The sequence below is a fragment of the Dipteris shenzhenensis genome, chromosome 22 (assembly GCF_047967505.1).
Source record: "Dipteris shenzhenensis isolate YYH24624 ecotype China chromosome 22, Dip_SZ_1.0, whole genome shotgun sequence".
NCBI classification, from domain to species: Eukaryota; Viridiplantae; Streptophyta; class Polypodiopsida; order Gleicheniales; family Dipteridaceae; genus Dipteris; species Dipteris shenzhenensis.
In genome coordinates this window covers 54,659,447-54,679,734 of record NC_141617.1, presented here as the reverse complement: position 1 = coordinate 54,679,734, position 20,288 = coordinate 54,659,447, and the positions used below count along the sequence as shown (strand labels likewise).

The following is a 20,288-nucleotide window of genomic DNA, read 5'->3' as shown; positions in this document are numbered from 1 at the left end:
ATAGATATTACATAGGAGCCCGGGGGGGGGGGCTTATAAAGGCCCCAGTTGGGGGCCCAACAGGTCGGCCAGTTATGGCCAACCTAGTCGGCCATTATCTGGCTGACTGGGGAGGCCTGGTTGGCCCCCCTCTGGGCATAGTTTCCCCCCCCCTTTTAGGGGCTATCTGGGGCTCTCCTGGGCAGCTATCTGGGGCTACTCCTGGGCAGCTGTCTGGGGCTTCTTCGGGGCAGATATCTAAGGCATAAGCAGTGGAACAATAGGGTGGAGGATCTACCCTCCCTTTGGGCAGGCACACCCACAACGAGGCCCTCAATCTCTACATGGGACTTGAAGATGAATATGTTTAACAGCAAGTACTGATAGTTGAGATATTAGTTGATGAGCGTAGCAAGACAACATTGAGATCATCTAAGTCCAAGCCTTCCATACAGATTGACAATATCGCCTCTTTCATGTTTCATTCTAAAGAACAAGCTTCACCTGCATTGTAGTTTTTGAAACCTTGGACAAAGAAAATCCGAATATTCTTCAAGCAGAAAGTGATTGAAGTCTTTGTTGCAACCACTCACCAATTTATCACACTTTGTTGTGCAGTAAGGAGTTCAATCACTTGTACACGAAGAATTCTCAAATTTTATCTGTCTCCATGGATTCCAAAACTGCAATGGAGGTGAAATTCTCGTCAAGAAAGAAACTGACAAGATCTTGTACATCCATGGAAGCTAGCAAAGAATTTGTGGTTTTGTTGTTTAGTTTCCTGGTGTTGCATGTAGGTACCACAGTTATTAGGGGGCATGACTCTACGTCCTGGCATATGCATTGACTGAATTTCCACCAAAGGGATACGTCGATTAGATACATAAATATGCATTGACTGATGTCATTCGAGTGCATATTTAGGTTCATCTAAATTTCTAATTAATCGGTACACCAGCAGCTCCTTGGCAAGCTGAAGGGCCCCCAATTGGCATGGAGAATGGAGAGGATGATAACCCTGAAGGCCCATATAAAGGGCCACCTTGATGAGGTAACTTACCCCCGTAGCAATAGTTGTGCCCTGATTAGTCAGATGACCTGCAAACCTGTAAGACTCTTACATACGAGCAGGCCTTTCGGCGTACAAATCAGCAGTGCACAACTGGTCACCGTGCTGACATAACTCAAGTTCCTTTACACTACCATAGTTTCACTATCAACAGTCCACACAGAAATTTTTTTGCTCTTGAAAACATGGACACAGTTAGCCAAGATGGTTCACTTGTTACAAGTGCTATAGTCAAATGACAATTTGCAAACCTGAATCGATCTATCCAAAACATGAGAATAAAAAGGCACAGTTGGTAAAATCAGGTTGGTACCATTCTGTTGTAAACTTTTGACACACAGGTTTCATGATTATAGATTTTGGATTAACCTTAGCATTAGCATTAGAGTGAGTAGCAAGAATTCCTGGGATACCCTTTAACACAATAAGCCATTGATGATCTACTTCAATAGTAAAACCTTTTTTAGCTAATTTGACAGCATATTGTTCTCCTTCAATATCAGCAAGATAAACAGAACTCGTAAGACCACATCCCAACCACTTCCCGCAGGCACGTGCCTTTCCATGCCACCTAAAGAAAGGACGGCTATTTATTCCAAGACTCCATGGTTTGGAAAACATAAATGCAACCAGATTGCCTCTAACCTCTGCACTTTCCAAGCTTTGATACCCTTGAAATTCACCGTTAGGCCCAGGTCTCATCACTTGATACCACTTGATCTTATATAAATTTGTGACCCCTACCATGACATATTACCTGCTCTCATCTGCCATGCGGAGAAAAACTTGACCAACAGACACAGCTTCTCCAACTGCAAACAAGGCACAGTAGCTCTTTGTTGCTGAAGTAGATTGAGTAAATAAGATACCTGCAATGTGCTTTGGTGTTGGGGAACTTTTTTGGTCCCTTCAGACCAGGTAAAGGTCTGCTACTTTGGGGTCAGTGAGCGTGTCTTTCTTTTGACACTTGACAAATGTAAAATCTACCTTTCCATCCAGCTGCTTCTCCTCCAATGCCACAAGGAGCTTCTTGAATTTTTCCTCAGGACTTTGCTTCTTGGATTTTTCTACAGTTTGTTGACTTTGCTCGTCTCCTACAATTTATTTCCACGTCTTCTAGTCCCACAGCTTGCGCGTTAAATTTGGTTGCACAAGAGGAAACGCTGAAGAGTTTAGCTGACACCGAGTTGCTTCTCTCTCCCTTTCTTGGAAAAGGATCGAAGCATTTGATGAACACTGTCCTCCCATTCGTGATGAAGACTGTCCTTCCGTTGGTGATGAAAACTCTCGTTCCATTCGTGATGACAGTTGTAATGATAGTTTTTCAATTAATGTAAGTAATTTTCCCAATTCTGCAAAGACCAAGTATTTTTCAAACCAGCATGTAACAGAAAATTCTGACATGAACAGATGTTGAAGCATGTAACTTACGCGGCATTTTCAGTTCGAATTCCGCACGTATAGGTTTCGCTTGTTCAGATTCCTCATGTACAAGTCGATAAGCCAGATCACATACAGCTACAAATCTCCACCTCGGAGACGTTGACCCTTTTGCGCTTAACCAATGAAAGTATAACTTGCGATGAAAGGCTTCAAGGGTTAACCCCCGACGACACTCCTCGTAGAAGGCATTAGCATCAACTTCTAATATCCCGTGACTCATGAGTAGTTCTTTCAACATCGAGACTCGTGAGGAATTCTCAACTGCTGCATCAACTTCCACAAGAGGAGCTGTGGCCTTAGAGCGAAGGGGGGAAGATAATGTTTGGAGGAGATGTGGACCTGTTTGCCATTTCGAGGCAAGCAAACAATAAACAAGTCTAAACCTTTCCCTTTCGAGGTAAGCAAACAGTAAACAATTAGTAAGCAAACAGTAAACGAGGTTAAACCTTTTCATAAACGATATTCAAACTTTTATGTACTTCAATGGCCACATGGACAAAAACTTTTTATGTAGCATGCATTAGGGAGGAAGGTGTGGACATATGCTATATACACGAGTAACATCACCCGTACGACGGGTAGAGCCCCACTTCGTCAGGTCTCAAGGTGAAATTTGAGAATATTTTTAAGTTCAAAAAATTAAATTTCAAGTTTTGTTTACAAAATCTCAATATTTCAATGCTTTGATTATATTTTGAAGCTCATCTTAGCAAAGCTTTCGCCTCACTCACATAAATCTCTCTCTCCCTCTATCTCTCTCATTCATCCCCAACACATGTATACATTTATTAATTTTTATTCCTTATCCACCTTGAACAGTGAGTGTTTTTATATATGCATGTGCACATTTATGATGTATGTGTGTAACCATTTAAATGACAACGATTACATCTACAACACATTAAAGACCAACTTTGCCTAGCATCCGACATATTTAATTTCAAGAAATAAAAATTTCAATGTTACTTATAAATTTTAATAAATATTTTAATGAAAATTTGAAGTTGGCACATTTCACAAAGTATACATATAGAAGATATATAGATAGATTTAGATAGACATCGTGTGTATGTGCGTGTGTGTGTGTGTGTGTGTGCATGTGTGTGTGCTAGAGAGAGAGAGAGAGAGCACTACATGCTAGAGTCGTCCTTGGGATCCCAATGTAGTAAGTTGAGGATGAGTCAAGCTCAATCAATATCATGATTGTATCATTAGCTTTCTGAGGTCCATATAACTGGCCATTGTATGCATTGATTGAGCTTGAAAATGACCATATCAATATGGGAGATTGAAAACTTTTAGTGCCAATATAATTGCTCTTGGTTTAAACTATGTCACTGGCCAAGCGAGTGGACATTGGTCTATCCATACATGTATGTAGATGTGTGTATATGCACCTATATACATGTGTATTGTGTAGGATGTGTACATGCACAACACATGGTCAATATACCCATACACACACAGACAGCGCGTGTTTGTAAACATGCACACATGTGAGGTGTGTATATGCACCTATATATATGTATATGCATATTTCATTTTAAGGTGGATGGACAATTGATTGTGCTCCATGATACAATTATCTCAAGGATCTATCTAATGGTTTCTCACCTTTGTGTGAGGGTGCTCAATCTACCTATTGATTGAGCTAGTATGGTGCTCAGGAGGTTGCATGTCAATTGACGAAGCTCACATGCTGCTTGAAAAGAGGATTCATCCGATTTCATTCGTGCATTAAACGGACGGTTCTACGTGGTTGTGCATACATTATCACGATTTCATGTACGTGCATGCATCTAAGTGCCATTGTACTCAAGTGAGTCTGGAATGAGAACTTTATCATCTGCATATAGTAATTAGGGTATCAACACTCGTGCTATAATCTCGCCCCTGCCCCTCGTACCTGTCCACATAATCTGAGGCCTCATCAAATTTAGCATTGTACTAGACTAAACCGATTGCTAAGGCTAGCCACATACTTGGAGACCGATACCCACGATGATACTAGTTTTATTAGAAAGATGCATACCTTTGTCTCCAAACTGTACCAATACGTTGTCATGGGACCCATCTGGATCACCATCTTCAATCCCACCTACATTGTAACACCCCCCATTATTTGGTTCAATAAGAGGATGGTGGAGAGTCTTAGCCAAACAAGTAACTTTGTTAAGAGAGTATCGGAGCTTTGAGACCTCAATCATCAAAGTGTGTGATTAAGTGCAAAATTTTACCATGTGTGCATGCGTATGGCTGAGCTGAAACATATGTTTGTTTATACATGTGCCAACAAGAAGGATTGATGTGTATTTGAGAGTACTCAAGTTTTGCTCTTTTCTCCTTTGCTGACCATGTAGCTTGAAGTTACTCCATGTGAGAGCTGAAACTCATTCACGTTTACCCTTTCACAATAGAAGTAGATTTAAATTCTTTTTGTATAGATAGTAGATTTGCTTATGAGGATGCATTTTTGTGCAGGTCATAGGCTTCTATATTGTCTTGTTGACGGCTTTGATCGACGGAACCCTTCCTTTTTGTAAGGTAGATCAACTTATATTCCCAACACAAAGCTCTAGTGGTACTCCCACCATATGCTTCCTTTCCCATACCGTGCCGCACACTCCGTTACAACGACGACCTGTGCTTCTCTGCATTCACCAACAATTCTCCTACGAGTGTCGATCTATCTTCATTCACCCCATGGTTCACCCGCACTTCACGTGTGGTCCGAGTTTATTGTTGTGTGCTGCACGACCCCCGCCAATCCCTCGCCCATAGAAGCTATCGTCTTGTTATACGAGCTTGTTGTTGTCTGTCGTGTGCGCCACACGTTGTCGCTATACTATGACCCCTGCATGTCTTCATACGCTCGCGATTCCCCGCACTTCGCCCATGGCCTGAGATTCCTATGGATGTTCTCGTTCGCTTGTTCTATCCACGTACGTCGTCTCATGTTGCCTCCCCATGTCCTCGTTTTCTTGCGACCCCAATGTCCTCACTCACTGCTATGCGGTTCTCCCACACTTTGTCATGGTCTGAGCTTTGTTAATGTCTGCCGCGTTGGCGGGCGTTTTCTCACCTATTCTCATTTGCTTACGCTTCTCTCACATTCTACTTGTTGTCTACTACCATGCCAAGTGCGTTGCTGCCTGCGACCACTGCTTTGTCCTCGTTCGCCTAAACCCTAAACCCTAAAATAGTCCAAATGTCCAATTCCATGGATAGGCTTAGTCGTCCTCCTAAAAGAGAAGATATGCAAAAAGCACATGAATCTGATAGTGAATATGAAAGGGGAGGAGGAAGGCAAAAGTTGTATTCACTCGACTTTAAAAATTCTAGATAGGTGACTTTGAAGTGGCCAAAATTTGATAGTTTCAACACATTTGATGATCATGGGGAAGTAGATTTAAGGCTTTTTGTACAAATACTAGATAAGCTTATGAGGAAGCATTCTTGTGCAAGTTGTAGGTTTCAATATTGTCTTGTTAATTGCTCATCAGAAGCCTTCGTTTTTGCCTCACAAGGTTTCAGCTACTATCATCATTCCCATGATCAATTGCGTGGTTGGGTTGCTTGGTTGAGCTTGACATAAAAGCCTTTCCTAGTTGTGAATGTTGGATGATACAGAGATCGTAAACTTGAGTCCGCCGTTGTTGAATCAAAGAGGAAGATGAAGGATACAGAAAGATGAGTACGTTGTTGAATCAAAGGACAAAGATTAAGGTTATCAACCTTCTGATGTGGATGAAGCATCACAATTTGAAGAGGAGGATACAAAACATGAGCCTATTATTACATAAGAGGCAAAGATAATAGAGGCAAGAGACGAAAAGAGAACATATGCAAAAAGGATATGAATCAGATAGTGAATATGAAAGGGGAGGAGGAAGGCAAAAGCTGCAATCACCCTACTTCAAGGATTCTAGATAGGTAGGTGCCTTTGAAGAGGCCAAAATTAGACTGTTTGAACACATGTGATAATCATGGGAAAGTAGATTTAAATCTAGACATGGAATGAGGTTAGAGGGACTGCTAGAGGCAACAACATGAACAATGGTCGAAGACCAAGGTGACCACAAATCTACTCTCATTGAGGACCATTACTGGAAACAATGACAAATAATGGCATCCTCCAAAGATAAAGCTCAGCGTGTATAAAGACCCTGAAAATCAAACCAAGCAGCACAACTGTCCACTGGGATATCACTCTACACAACAAAGAATAACCTCCAATACCCTGAGTGAGTCTCCTGTGGCAAGAGTGAATCTGAGAACCAACAACCAAGCTATGAATCCCTAAGTACTGAATCATGTGCATGCTTTGTCTAGCAATCTCACTCTCAGTTAAATCAAACGATCAAAACTTTGTCCTCAGCGAGCAAAAAAATCCTAATTGGCAATGGAAGACACAACCCAATGGTGGAACCCAAGTACTCCTTCCCCTCTCCTATCTGTTTGCAGAAAATCGAAACAAATGGAATGACTCTCCAACAACTTGAACAAAAGGGAAGCCAAGAAAGAAGGAGGGAGATCTCTATCTACCAAAACCCAAAGACACTCACTATGGAAGAAGTCTCCTCTCCATAACAGGGATCAACATCTGCCACTCACTATCCTGGGTAAGCTCACCCGAGAAAAAAAGTCCTCACTAGGACTAGCGACCATGCCAAACGAAGCTCTAATCCCTCTCCTAGAATATGTGAAACAACGTGCGCCAAGCTCAAGCAAAGGCATCCTCTATCTGTGAGGTAACACTTTCTCTCACTATGGCTGCTGCTGCAAAATACTCTAATTCATCCAATCGATCCAGGTACATCATCGAAAGAGAAGACATAGCGAGAGAAAGAGAGGAGTGGGAAAAAGACGATGACAGAATTCGGTAGAGCACTCCTCAGGGCACAAGTGTCAATACGGAACCAAGCTGAGAAGCTGAGCTATGCGACTAAAGTAAAATAGGAGGGAAAAGCAAATCAAAACATAAAGAGGAAGGCCCCCTGTAATAATTTCTACATCCTGAAAAGAAGGTAATGGATCCTCTTGCAAAAAGGACCCTTTAGCAACCTTTGCATCTTGAAATAAGGCCACTAGATCCTCCTCCAAAGAGGTCCTTCTAACAACCCCTGCATCCTGAAAGAGGGCAATGAGTCCTGAACAAGGATTGAAGAACATGACACTGTCCTCCCGACGAATAGCCACAAGAGTGTCTTCTCCTGAAGCAAAACTACATGAGAGTCCTCCTTAAGTCAAGCATCCTCCTGATGCAAGGATGGTGTCTGTGACATCCTCACACTCTGCAAGCCTCTCAAAGTAGAAGCAAACGCATGTAGCATCCTCATGTGAAGACAACTACGACTGATGTCTCTACCAAAGAAGACCATGGCTCTGTCTTTGTTGATGTCTCTAACGTTGCCTGTGTCTCATCAATTATCTCCGCCTAGCACGCCTTGAGATAACTAACTCTCGAAGAGAAACAACCTCTGCAAGTCTCTTTCTATCCTCCTGAGCATGGGCTGTGACAAAAATTAGCTCTTGAAGGGGAAAAACAAGAAGTAACTCAGGAACAAATATAACTGTCATCTCTCGAAAAGGAGAAACTTGAGTAGACCGAAGAGGATTTGAAGAAGTAGAAGGTTGTGAAGCCTAAAAAAGTGTCCCCATCTCCTGCAAAAGAGAGTGATTTGGAAGGCCTTCATAAGAGACCTTCTGTTGCACCTACAACCCATCTCCTAAGGAAAAACAGATAACTATAGGAAGAGGACGAGGTACTCGAGAGACATCCTGACGACCCTCAGAGCTCCTATCCTTTGCAAGTGACCGAGCATAGGATAATCTCGAAGGGTTTGGAATGACAGTGCTTGCCACACTAATCAAATCTATCCATGTGACCACTGTCAACTTCTTAAAGATAATGCCTCCACCATTTGTGGGCATAGTCCTCCAAATGTAGTACTACAAACTGAATCTTAGCAATATCATTTCTTGGGCTTAATTTTAAGTAGTCATTGCTTAGCCATTCTTGTAACTCGTTAGGTGTAGAGAAAAGGCTGCAAACATGGTTTTGAATTAGCTCAACATCACTATGACATGCAATGAAACACGAAAGTTTTCAGTTTTAGCTCAGGACAAAGCACATGAGGATTCTAACTGTATTTCTAATAAGGACCTCCTCAACTTCAACCCAGGCCTCCGTTGTCACCTACTTTCACTTCTTGGCTTCTTGCCCTTACGTTACCTATCCACGTTTTGATCTGCTGCCTGAATCTCTACTCGTTGTTGAAACAATCACGGGCGATGGCGATCTGTTATACCACCCAGCCTATTCTCAAGGATAGTAAATCCACAGATTACGTACTTTTTCTTCGTTATATTCCTTCATACTCATCCATGAGACCCTCATTTCCCTAGATAGTTCTCCTTGCCAAATGTCAATATTTTAGCCTCTCCACTTGGTGCACCTTTTTACCCCTCTCTTGGGGCACATTAAAAACCACTTGCCCCTTGGCATTATTGCACATTTAGGTGCACCTAGGCCTTAGCACTCAGAACTATCTAGTCAATGCCATTCCGCCCTCACCTAGGACCTTGGCAGTTACTTCTCTTGACCATTTCAATTACGCACATTAACTATTACAAAAGTTGGTCATCTAAGAGAAAATGCCCACCGATCTATCCGAGGTCATGCTATCCCGGCTAGAGCATAACATTCCTTCCCTCTTCAAGCATCAGCGTCCTCGATGATGAAATCTGGGAACGCTCTCCGTAACTGGTATACGGATTCCCAGGTAGCTTCCAATAGAGGCTGACCATGCCATGCAACCAACACCGTGGGTATCTTCTGATTTCGTATTTGCATTGTTCCTCGGTCCAGGATTCTTGTTGGCTGGCGCCTTGCAATATCCTCTATCTCCTGAAACAAAACCACACCTTCGATTAGTGAGTCACTTGTATGCAAAAATTTCTTTAAGCGCGAAACATGAAAAACCGGGTGCACCTTACATCCCTGTGGCAATTCTAATTTATAGGCTACACTGCCTATTCTCTTTAGAATTAACCACGGCCCACAGTATCGAGGTGATAACTTAGCACACTCTCCTGAAGTCAACGACTTCGAGTGCGAAGGAACTCTGAGAAAAACTTTTTCTCCTTCTTCAAATACTCTTATAGACCGATTTTCATCCGCATACACCTTGGCTCTATCCATAGCCTGACGGATATTAGCTCTCGCAAGTGCTAGCATCTCCCGCATCTGAACTACAAAGTTCGCGGCACTAGGCACTTTCTGAGGTACTCCAACTATAGTCGGATTGGCTGGTCTATAACCATAGTTCAGCTCAAACGAACTGAACCCGGTAGATGAATGTTTTCTATCATTGTAGGCAAACTCCAACAATGGCAACCACTTGTCCCATGTATGTTGCCTCAATGACACATATGCCCTCAGCATATCCTCTAAAGTCTGGTTGACTCTCTCCGTCTGACCATCCGTCTCAGGATGATCCCCACTACTCATTCCCAACTCAGTCCTTAGTGTCTCAAATACCGCTGTCCAAAAATGACCGGTAAATCTAACATCTCTGTTTGACACTATGGATCTAGGCAATCCATGCAGACGAAATATATGTCTAATAAACAAATCCGCCGCTTGCGGGGCACTAACGGACTCTCTAGTCGGAATGAAGTGAGCCATCTTGGTTAGACGATCAACCACCACAAGGATAGAATTATACCCTCCTTGTGTTGCAGGTAGTCCTACAATAAAGTCCATGGAAATGCTCTCCCACTTACTTAGTCGTATTTCCAAGGGCTGTAAAAGTCCGGATGGCTTCACCCGCTCGGCCTTACTTACCTGACACGAGAAACACCGTGTCACATATTCATGAATATGCTTTTTCATCTTTGGCCAAAAGAAATCTCGCTTCACGAGATCATATGTCTTCTCGACACCTGGATGTCCCGCACACGGGCTATCATGGCATTGTCGAATGACTCTCTGCCTGAGATCATTCTGACCAGGTACTACAACCTTGCCATTTCTAACTAGCATACCATCCCTTATGGTATATCTTGCATAAGTTTGGCCTTTTCTGAATGCCAGGTCATCCTTTTCACTTTCCCCGAGTTTTAACACATGAGCTTTAGGCCATAAGCTCTGGACAAACTCGTCCACCTTTTGAGTTTCTCTGATCTCGGTCATTAGAGCACTCTCTAATACCGTGAAACTCAGGTTGTGCATAATGCGAGACAACACATCAGCCACCTTATTGTCTTTTCCTCTTCGGTACCGAATCGTTAGATTAAACTCCTGCATGAGCTCTACCCACCTAGCTTGGCGGCCCCTCAAGTCAGGCTGTTTACAAAAATGTTTCAGAGTATCATGATCTACATCCACATAAAACTCTGAACCATACAGATAATGCCTCCATGTTTTCAAAGCATGGATAACAGCATACAACTCCAATTCATGAGTTGGCCAATTCCTTTGAGAGGGAGAAAGCTTCTTGCTTTCAAAGGCTACTGGCCTTCCCTCTTGAAGGAGGACTGCTCCTACCGCAATGCCACTTGCATCGGTTTCTAGGAACAACGGTTTCTGGGGATCAACTATTTTTAACACTGGTCCTGAGTCAATGGCGATACTATTCCGAAATATCCTTTGATATGCCTTCTATAAAACTGGACAAATCCCAAGAATGATCGCAACGCGGTCAGACTTTGAGGGATTGGCCAAGTTAGTATCGCAGCCACTTTCTTCGGATCCATTTCTACCCCCTGTGGAGTAATTATGAACCCTAAGTATTCAAGCCTAACCATACACAGTATAGTTTTCTTTTTATTCACATAAAGACTGGCTTTCCTCAAAGTACTGAACACTATCCTTAAGTGTTCACAATGCTCAGTAACACTCTTACTGAATATCAGGATATCGTCAATAAAATGTACTACGAACTTTCCGATATACGGACGTAGTAAATCGTTCATAAGCATGACGAAGGTCGCTGGAGCATTGGTAAGTCCGAAGGGCATTACCAAAAACTCATAATGACCAAACCTGTTCTAAAAGCGGTTTTATGCACATCCTTGGCTCTAATCCGGATCTGATGGTAGCCACACTTAAGATCTATCTTACTGAAAATCACGGCTCCATGTAATGCATCTAGCAAATCATCAATCCGAGCCATCGGATACCTGTGCTTTACAGTGATATTATTCAATGCTCTGTAATCTATACAGAGGCGAAATGTATCATCCTTTTTCTTCTTTAATATCACTGGCGAAGCAAAAGGTGAGAAACTTGGTTAAATCTGTCCCAACTTGAGGTATTCTTCCAGTTGTCTACGCACCTCCGCCTCTTCAGCAAAACTCATTCTATAGGGAGGTCTATTTACAAGTTCTGCCCCCGGGATCAGTTCAATCTTATGTTGAACTTTCCGCTCTAAAGGTAACCCATAAGGTAGTTCATCCCTGAAACATTCAGAGAACTCCTCTGTTATAAGATTAGCCAGCTTGGCCATCTCACCACATTGCGTAACATCAGTGCTAGCCGAAGAATCATCCACCGGCTCTACCGATGCCGTGCAAAGGAATAAAAACTCTACTTGAGCCTTTCTGATTTCCATCACGAAAACCAACGGTCCTTGAGGTATATCTTTTTCACCTCGCAAGACATAAAGCACATCATTCATCTTGAATTGATATACGTGCTTTTTCCAATCAATGGCTGGATTCTTCCTAGAATGCCACGCCATACCCAGGGCTATATCTGCATGAGCAAGCTTGGTCATTTCAAAATCAAGCTTCTCAGCATAGTCCTGAATCCGAAGTTCCAACTGGGTAACCCTTTGGTCCCATACTTCAGTTGAACTTCCATCTGCCATCCTGACTGTATACGCATAGTCAGATGGACTTGTCTTTAATTTCAGCCTCTTCACGAGCTTGGAGTTAATCACATTGTGAGTTGACGCCGAGTCAAACAACACAATGACATCATGACTGGCCACTTGCCCTTTCATTTTAATTAACTCCATATCATTAAAGGCCGTATACCCCGTTGCTGCGGGCTTAGATAGGATGTTATCAGGTGCACTCGTCACTAACTTAGCAACAGACACACATAACAAACAAGGTACTAACCTCTGAGAAGGTCCCGCCAGTTGCATCTGCATATGTTCCGCATTGGGACTCTCCTGCATTTCTACGTCGCATTCAGATATTATCATATTAGCCGTGCGACGGTCTTTATTCAGTGGACAATCCTTCCACTGATGTCGCTGAAGGCAGCCGAAGCACAATCCTTCTTTTCTAGCTTTCTCTTTTTGTTCAAGGGTCAACGAGGACTTTGACCAAGCCCGAGCTGCCATTGGAGTTATTTTCCTTTTTACCCCAACGGTGGTACTTGTCTTCACTGGTCCCTCAACCGGCTTCACCTGCTTGGTTTGGCCACTTGGCTGCGAGACACTTGTCTTTGAAACCCATTTCCTCGGAAATCCCCCTTTTTTCGGGTACTCATACTGAGTCCCTGCCTACACAAATCCACCAGATCTATCTCTGGCATCCTCATAGTTCAGGGCTACTGCTATAGATTCATCTAATGTAGTCACATACTTAGCCCGAACTTCCATTTTGATCTTGTCGTTCAGTCCATAGATATAGTCTTTTAACTGAACCGACATAGGGAGAGGGTCTGTTATTTTCATGACACATTGCCTGAATTTGTCAGTGTACTCTGCCATTGACGGACTCCTCTGACGAAGATTTCTATAGCATCTCAAGCTCGGGATTCTTCATCAGGTGGAAGAAAGTGTTTCTTGAATTCAGCTTTAAACCCTTCCCAGGTGGTTGGAGCAACTTGATCCTTCCATCTCCCTGATCTCATTTTGACCAACATTCACTTGAAGCTGCTGGTTCATAATCTGCTGTAAAGCATCCTCTAATATCGAAATCCTACCAATCAATGTAGGTGCTGCATGATGTGACATCTGTTGTGTAGACTGCACTCTAGACTGACTAGGATTCGCCCTTGAATTCTGCCCTTCTGCTTCCATAGGTTCACAGTGGAAGATGGGGTTTTTTTTTTTTTTTAAATAAACCCAAATAACCAATATATATACACCCTTCACTTCTGTTCTGCTTTCCTGTTTTTTTTTTCTCTTCTACACTGCAAAAATCACAGGACCATATGAGAACAAAAAAAACTGCACGGAAAGAAAGGGCTCCCTGATCTTTGCGACGATCCCGACTGCTCCAGCTATTCGTAGGTACGACCCAACTTGGCTCTTTGATGCAGCTAGGCTCCAACACGGTTTTCGAGTCCACCTACAACCACCCTGCGCTAATCCTCGTCCACCTAATACTAATTAGAAAAACCCGTCGACTGCCGAACTGCTACGTTGTCCTAAGTTCAACGTTCATTATTTTCAATGTTTCATAAGACCCGGTCGCCTTTTACGACGGTTGCTCCGAACCTGCTTTCTGTCTATCTCTACGTAGCCTCACCTAGCGTCGATCAGTCCCGTCCAATGATATCAGGAGGTCACAGCAGAACTAAAGATTCGTCGCAAATTCCAGACTTGACACGAAGGAAGTGCTACGCAAGATGATCACCAGGTTGACGGGCAAAACGGAGACTCCTGCGACCAGCGACGAGCTCCGTGAAGGTCATGAGGCGTTTGCAGTTGACGAAAGCCGTGCCTTTTTCTGAGAACAGATTCCGATTAAAGAAGGTCCCGCAACCCATTATCCTACACCTTCACCTATTTCGTCGTAGATCACGCATCCCTTTCATCCTCTAATCTGGCTCTGATACCAATTGTCACCTACTTTCACTTCTTGGCTTCTTGCCCTTACGTTACCTATCCACGTTTTGATCTACTGCCTGAATCTCTACTCGTTGTTGAAACAATCACGGGCGATGGCGATCTGTTATACCACCCAGCCTATTCTCAAGGATAGTAAATCCACAGATTACGTACTTTTTCTTCGTTATATTCCTTCATACTCATCCATGAGACCCTCATTTCCCTAGATAGTTCTCCTTGCCAAATGTCAACATTTTAGCCTCTCCACTTGGTGCACCTTTTTACCCCTCTCTTGGGGCACATTAAAAACCACTTGCCCCTTGGCATTATTGCACATTTAGGTGCACCTAGGCCTTAGCACTCAGAACTATCTAGTCAATGCCATTCTGCCCTCACCTAGGACCTTGGCAGTTACTTCTCTTGACCATTTCAATTACGCACATTAACTATTACAAAAGTTGGTCATCTAAGAGAAAATGCCCACCGATCTATCCGAGGTCATGCTATCCCGGCTAGAGCATAACATCCGTAGTGGCAAAGGAAAGATTGGAGACCTGTAATGCCATCATGATTATTATTTATAGACATTGCCAAATTGCTTTACATGAAGACTCCAGTTGACAAGTCTCAAAGACTTGCACTTGAAACATTTCTACATAAATGGTAGCATCCGAAATCATCTAAAATAAGAAGTCGAGCCTATTAGCCGACTCAGACCTCAAGAATAGCCTTAGCTGGAACCTTCAACAAAGCGTGCTTACTAAAGGGGAATTTGAGTTCCAAAGGGCTTCTCAATGGAGCATCTACATTGACATGGCCAATTGGTGAGAGGTAGTGTTGGAGGTTAGGTTGTCACCTCTCCATTTATGAGTCCCCAAATGAGAAGAGCATGGGGGAGGGGCAACAGGGCTCAGGATGGCCACATGGATCTCCACAGAGGCAAAGATGAGAAGGAATGCAAGGCTGCCACATGGGCAGCACATAGGATGTGGGCAGCAAGTAGGGCTCAGGATGACCACATGGATCTCCAAAGGGGCAGAGATGAGAAGGAATGCAAGGCTGCCACATGGGCAGCACATAGGATGCAATGTGGGCAGCAAGTACAGCATGTACAGCATCAAATCAGCGCTGCCACACATATAAGGAGAAATACGTGGCCGTCTTTGGGACTTGCAGACAAGATAGAAGCCTGCACCAAACGCCTGGCTGGGACTGTACAGAACTGTACTAAACAGTATAGATAGGATGGTGGACAAAACTGTACTGAACAGTACATATAGGATTAAGGCAAGAAAGGTGCAGATCAGAGGAAGGACAACAATAGAAAATAGGTGCAGAAGAGGCAGCATGGACTTGTGGCCCGACTGCGCATTGTTTGGAGCTGGTCCTGCAGGTTAGGGCAGTGGCTGAATGTTACTGCATATCCTGGAGCAGAGGGTGCATCTGTATGGGCTTGGAAAGTTATTGCAGCGGATGGAGGAAAGATATCAGTTAAAATCTGTGCAATGTTTATAGGCATCTAGGACCAAAGGGGTCTAGCAGATTGGTGGGCCAGTCTGCTGTTCCATGCGCTTAACTGGCAGACTGGGTCGGGCAGTCTACGGCACATCCAGCCCTATAAAAAGGGCCCTCCAAAGGCTCATTCAGTTCATTCAAGAAACTCAGACTTTGGGCAATTCAACATGCTTCAGGGATCAAAGCAGGCACAATCTAGGGAAACAACTGCTTGCTAGTTTTCAAGAGTCTTCATGAAGGGTTGTTTGCCAAGATTTGGAGCCTCTCTTAGCCCAGAAAATAGTGCATCCATTACCCCCCTACCTCCATAAGCCCTGCATGCATCCTCGTCTATTGAATAGCATTCAATGTCATTTTCATTTTCAATCAAATGTTTCAAAAATTGCAACTTGACATCCAGCTCCAACTCTGATGAGCTTAACAGAGTACAAAGGAGGAGGAGCAAACTTGGTTCTAAAGTCTCAACAATAGCCTTAGCTGCAACCTTCAGCAAAGCATGCGTACTCAAGGCAAATCTGAGAGCCTTAACCTTCAATGCATATGTTGCTATATCTTTGAAAGCATTGACTGCCTGATGTGGATAGTTGGAAGCAATGCGTACTGCATTTGTTAGGAAGAATTTTCTTGGGATACAAAGCCTCTTCATGTCAACAGCCTTGGTTAAACCATCTCTTTCATCAAGTAAAGATTCCCAACTGTCAGCTGCATTTCTCATAGACTCAATGGTGCAACTGTCAACTGCATTTCTCATAGAGTCAATGGTGCAGCCATTTGTTACACCAATGATACTTGAAATGTCTATCGTGATGTGGATAGTTGAAAGCAATGCGTGCTGTATTTGTCAGGAAGAATTTTCCTAGGATACAAAGCCTCTTCATGTCAACAGCCTTGGTTAAACCATCTCTTTCATCAAGTAAAGATTCCCAACTGTCAGCTGCATTTGTGATTACCTCCTTCCTAGAGTTGATTTGCAGTAGTGCAGTGACTCCTTTCCATGCTATATTCAAGATTCCAACCCAAATTTTACCATTTGCAGCTGCAAATTTTCACAGGCCCACCATGAATATATTGACACCATAACCTACAACCCGGGCAGTCGGAAGGAGTGCTTTCTATGTGCTGAAACAACTTCTCTTCATGGGCAGTATGAAAAAGGCATAGATGAAATCATTGTTTACATCCCCAAACGTCTTCCGAGGCCAAACTGCTTCTGGGGCCTTTTACTTGGAGAGATCTTCTACGTTAAATGCACCTTCTCTTTTCAAGGATGGTTTTGGACCTCCTCAACTTAATTTATTCATGTTGCCATCATTAAATACAGAAGTCTACTGGTCATAGAGGTGCTCACTTCAATACAATATCCTAGAACTTTGAAGATTATGATCTAGATCTCAATGTCACTGCCTACAGATCCTTATGTACTCTACAAGTCCAATAAAAGGCAACCATATAAATCTCTCTCTCTCTCTCTTTCTCTCTCTCTCTCCTTTCACACACAAACACAAACACACACACACACACACACATTCTACTACACTGTTATCCAAACATAATACAAGAAACACCAAGTCAATAAGAACACAAAGCCAAGCAGACAAAAAGAGAAGCACATGGAAGTTTATTATTGAGCTTTGTAGATGGGCTTGCAAGTGAGACCATCTAGGAAGAGACAAAGAAAGTCTATCAACACAAGCTCGCCTCTCCCTGGGTATAGAGGAGATTAGGTCATGTTGGGGAATTAACATGGTTGCTGGCTTAACATGGTGAATTAACCTGGTTGCTGGCGAAACATGGGATACAGCAAATCACACAAAACTGAAATCACGTGTGAAGGAAGAAGAGGAGAGAGGTATAGCACAAATAGAGGCAAAAGCATTGATGAAACAGAGTATAACGGCTTCCTAAAAATTTTGCAGTTCCCTTCTAGCGCAAGCTCTTTCTTGCAAGCTCATTAACATCTCAATCTTGAAGGGGAAAATTCAAAATCGCTCCCCGTTACCTTGCCCCTCTTAAAATCTTGGCCATTTTCCCGTATCTCGCTGAAGGGGGCTGATATGACAAAGAAATCGCACATCTCCGTCATAAGCATCCTGACCGTTGTAAGCTGAGTGAGCCTATGTCAATCGCGTTCTACCTATTTGTTTAAAGAATCTAGGGTACGAATTGATGAGCTTTGGCGTAAGAATTCCAATGAGCTCTGGCTTGGATCCCTCCACACTACCATGCTTCCTCCATAGACCACTGATTTCTCTCAAGCCACACGCTCACGACATCATAACAAATAGTACCCTGACGTAAAAGTAATAGCAAGAGCCTAGGTACGATGAATGAAGAAGAAAATTACGTCGAAGATTTCGAACTGTCTCTGAAAATATACGTGAAACTACTGTGAAACGACAAACTACAAACTGGCAATGTGGAGTTTGGTCGCAACAGTTCCAAACAACAAGAGAGACTTGCAAGAAAGAGAGACGATCGTTTTAAAATCACACACACATACCTGTGCTTTGAGGTTAAAATTCAACAATCCGCCGAGTTGATGCCTGCAAATACCTTGCACTCCACCGATAAAGAAGGAGATCGGGAAGAAGGCATGCTCCACTGTGGGAGGGGAAGGGCCATGGAAGGAGGAGGAGATCAAGCGATGAAGCTCTCTATGACGGGATTGAAGAAATCGCAGGAAAAAAACAAGTTCTGGGAGAAGACCAGGGCGGGATTTTGATTTTTTTTTATTTGCCGCCACCCGCCCCCCTTGGTAGAAGGGAAGGTCGTTGTAATGTGTTTTGGCCTGCCCTCGTAGAAGGTAAGGTCGTTGTAATGTGTTTCTGCCTAGCGAATCGAAAATGAGGTGGACCAAATTTTGAAAATACATTTAATTTTGTACCGATGTTGATTGGTTGGTGGACGTCTAGTGGCGATCAGCTCCGGTCATGTGCTGGTTTATTGTGGGAAGGGGTGCCACGTGTAGGGGTTCCCAATTGGAAAGCCTGCCACATGTTGTCCAGAGCTGTTGTCTCGAAAAGGAGGGTTTAATGTAACTATTTATATATCACATGGTAAGAGCTTCTATCATTTTACATGATCTAGTCCATGTTGGTAAGAGCTTCTATCACTTTGCATGGTCTAGTCCATGTTGGTAAGAGCTTCGTCTCTAGCTAATGACCTAGGTGACCATAAAACACAAGCCCATGTCTCCTTCTTTACAATGTCATTCTCATCCTTCCATGCAATCTAGATTTTTATCTTTCTTTCATTATGAGAGACCTTCTTTCTTGAATGTTGAAACATCACTTCAGCCTCCTCTTCAAATATCCTATTAGAAGATCATAATAAAAAGAATGTAATTGCATAATATTTTAACGAACATGATTGGATGTTCAAGTTGGTTAATGCAATTACCTTTTCCATTTCATGATGATTTCACTATCTTCCAAGACACAAAGATGGGCTTGATGTCTTGTCAAGTCATCAAGTATTATCTCCACTTCATTCCCTTTCAACTCCTCATTGTAAAAAATTTCATGCTCCTCTACATCCCATACTCTTCTGCATGATCCATCAAACTCGCTGATATACTCTGAGAAGAAAATGAGTGATTAGAGGTGATTAGGCTTCCTGATTTATGTTTGTGGTAATTACTGACCGGTGGTGGTGACTCTCATCAGCCACGTCTGTCGTGGCTAAGATTCCACCAGGCTGGTAGTTTATTACCAACCACCGCAATGGCTTGCAATCACTCACTTGCTAGTTACCACCATCCCCCCACCATCAAGCGTCTGCTTCATGATTACTAACCACATCATAACTAATTGCCATTGCGCGTCAATGGCAAGGTGGCGTCTGGGGTGGCGCCTGAGATTCCACCAGGTTGGCAGTTAAGTACCAGCCACCATCACAGTGGCTTGCAATTAATATAGATGGAACACTGGGCCCCCGAGTCTCCAACCACCACGGCTCGAACTTTTAGCTTTCGTAAGTCCCAATTGACTTGATCAGTGTGGTTTTTGTTTGTTTTCTAACTTTGATTATATAAACATGTAAAAAAGCTCATTGTGATGAAAATGAAACATTGGTTTGTCAATGTTGCTTGTCTTTCTACAAGATATAACTATGTTGCAGGCATAGTAGGCGAGGAATTTCGAAACACCAAGTTTCAAAATGTGTTTCGGGGTTTCGGAAACATTCCGAGATAAACCCAAAACGTATGTAAAAAGGTTTCGTGGATAATAGGGTATTTAAATATATATTATTTTTCCAAAAATATTCAAACATTTTAGATTATTACCACCAAAAGTCCAATACTTAAAAAAAACTCCTGATAGACATTTGATATGTCACTTAGAACTTGAAATTGGATGCTCAAAACATATTACTAGATCCTAAATAAAAAAATTTACAACACATCATTGTAGATTCAAGCATCAATGGTCATATTTCAAAATTGAAAAAGATGCATGGAATCATGAATCATGATTTATGTCCGTGTT

The 20,288-nt window shown here is 42.8% G+C and overlaps 1 protein-coding gene across 1 annotated transcript; it reads right to left on the bottom strand.

Moving 5' to 3' along the window:
* Positions 1 to 1,370: 1,370 nt before the first annotated feature.
* On the bottom strand, positions 1,371 to 18,502 carry LOC147888307 (uncharacterized). The gene is made up of 3 exons (XM_087393727.1): positions 18,355 to 18,502; positions 2,480 to 2,830; positions 1,371 to 2,400 (listed from the first exon to the last, which is right to left on the bottom strand). The coding sequence occupies exons 2-3, from the start codon at positions 2,727 to 2,729 to the stop codon at positions 2,165 to 2,167; spliced, it is 486 nt and encodes a 161-aa protein (XP_087249853.1). The 5' UTR covers positions 2,730 to 2,830; positions 18,355 to 18,502; the 3' UTR covers positions 1,371 to 2,164.
* Positions 18,503 to 20,288: the final 1,786 nt, after the last annotated feature.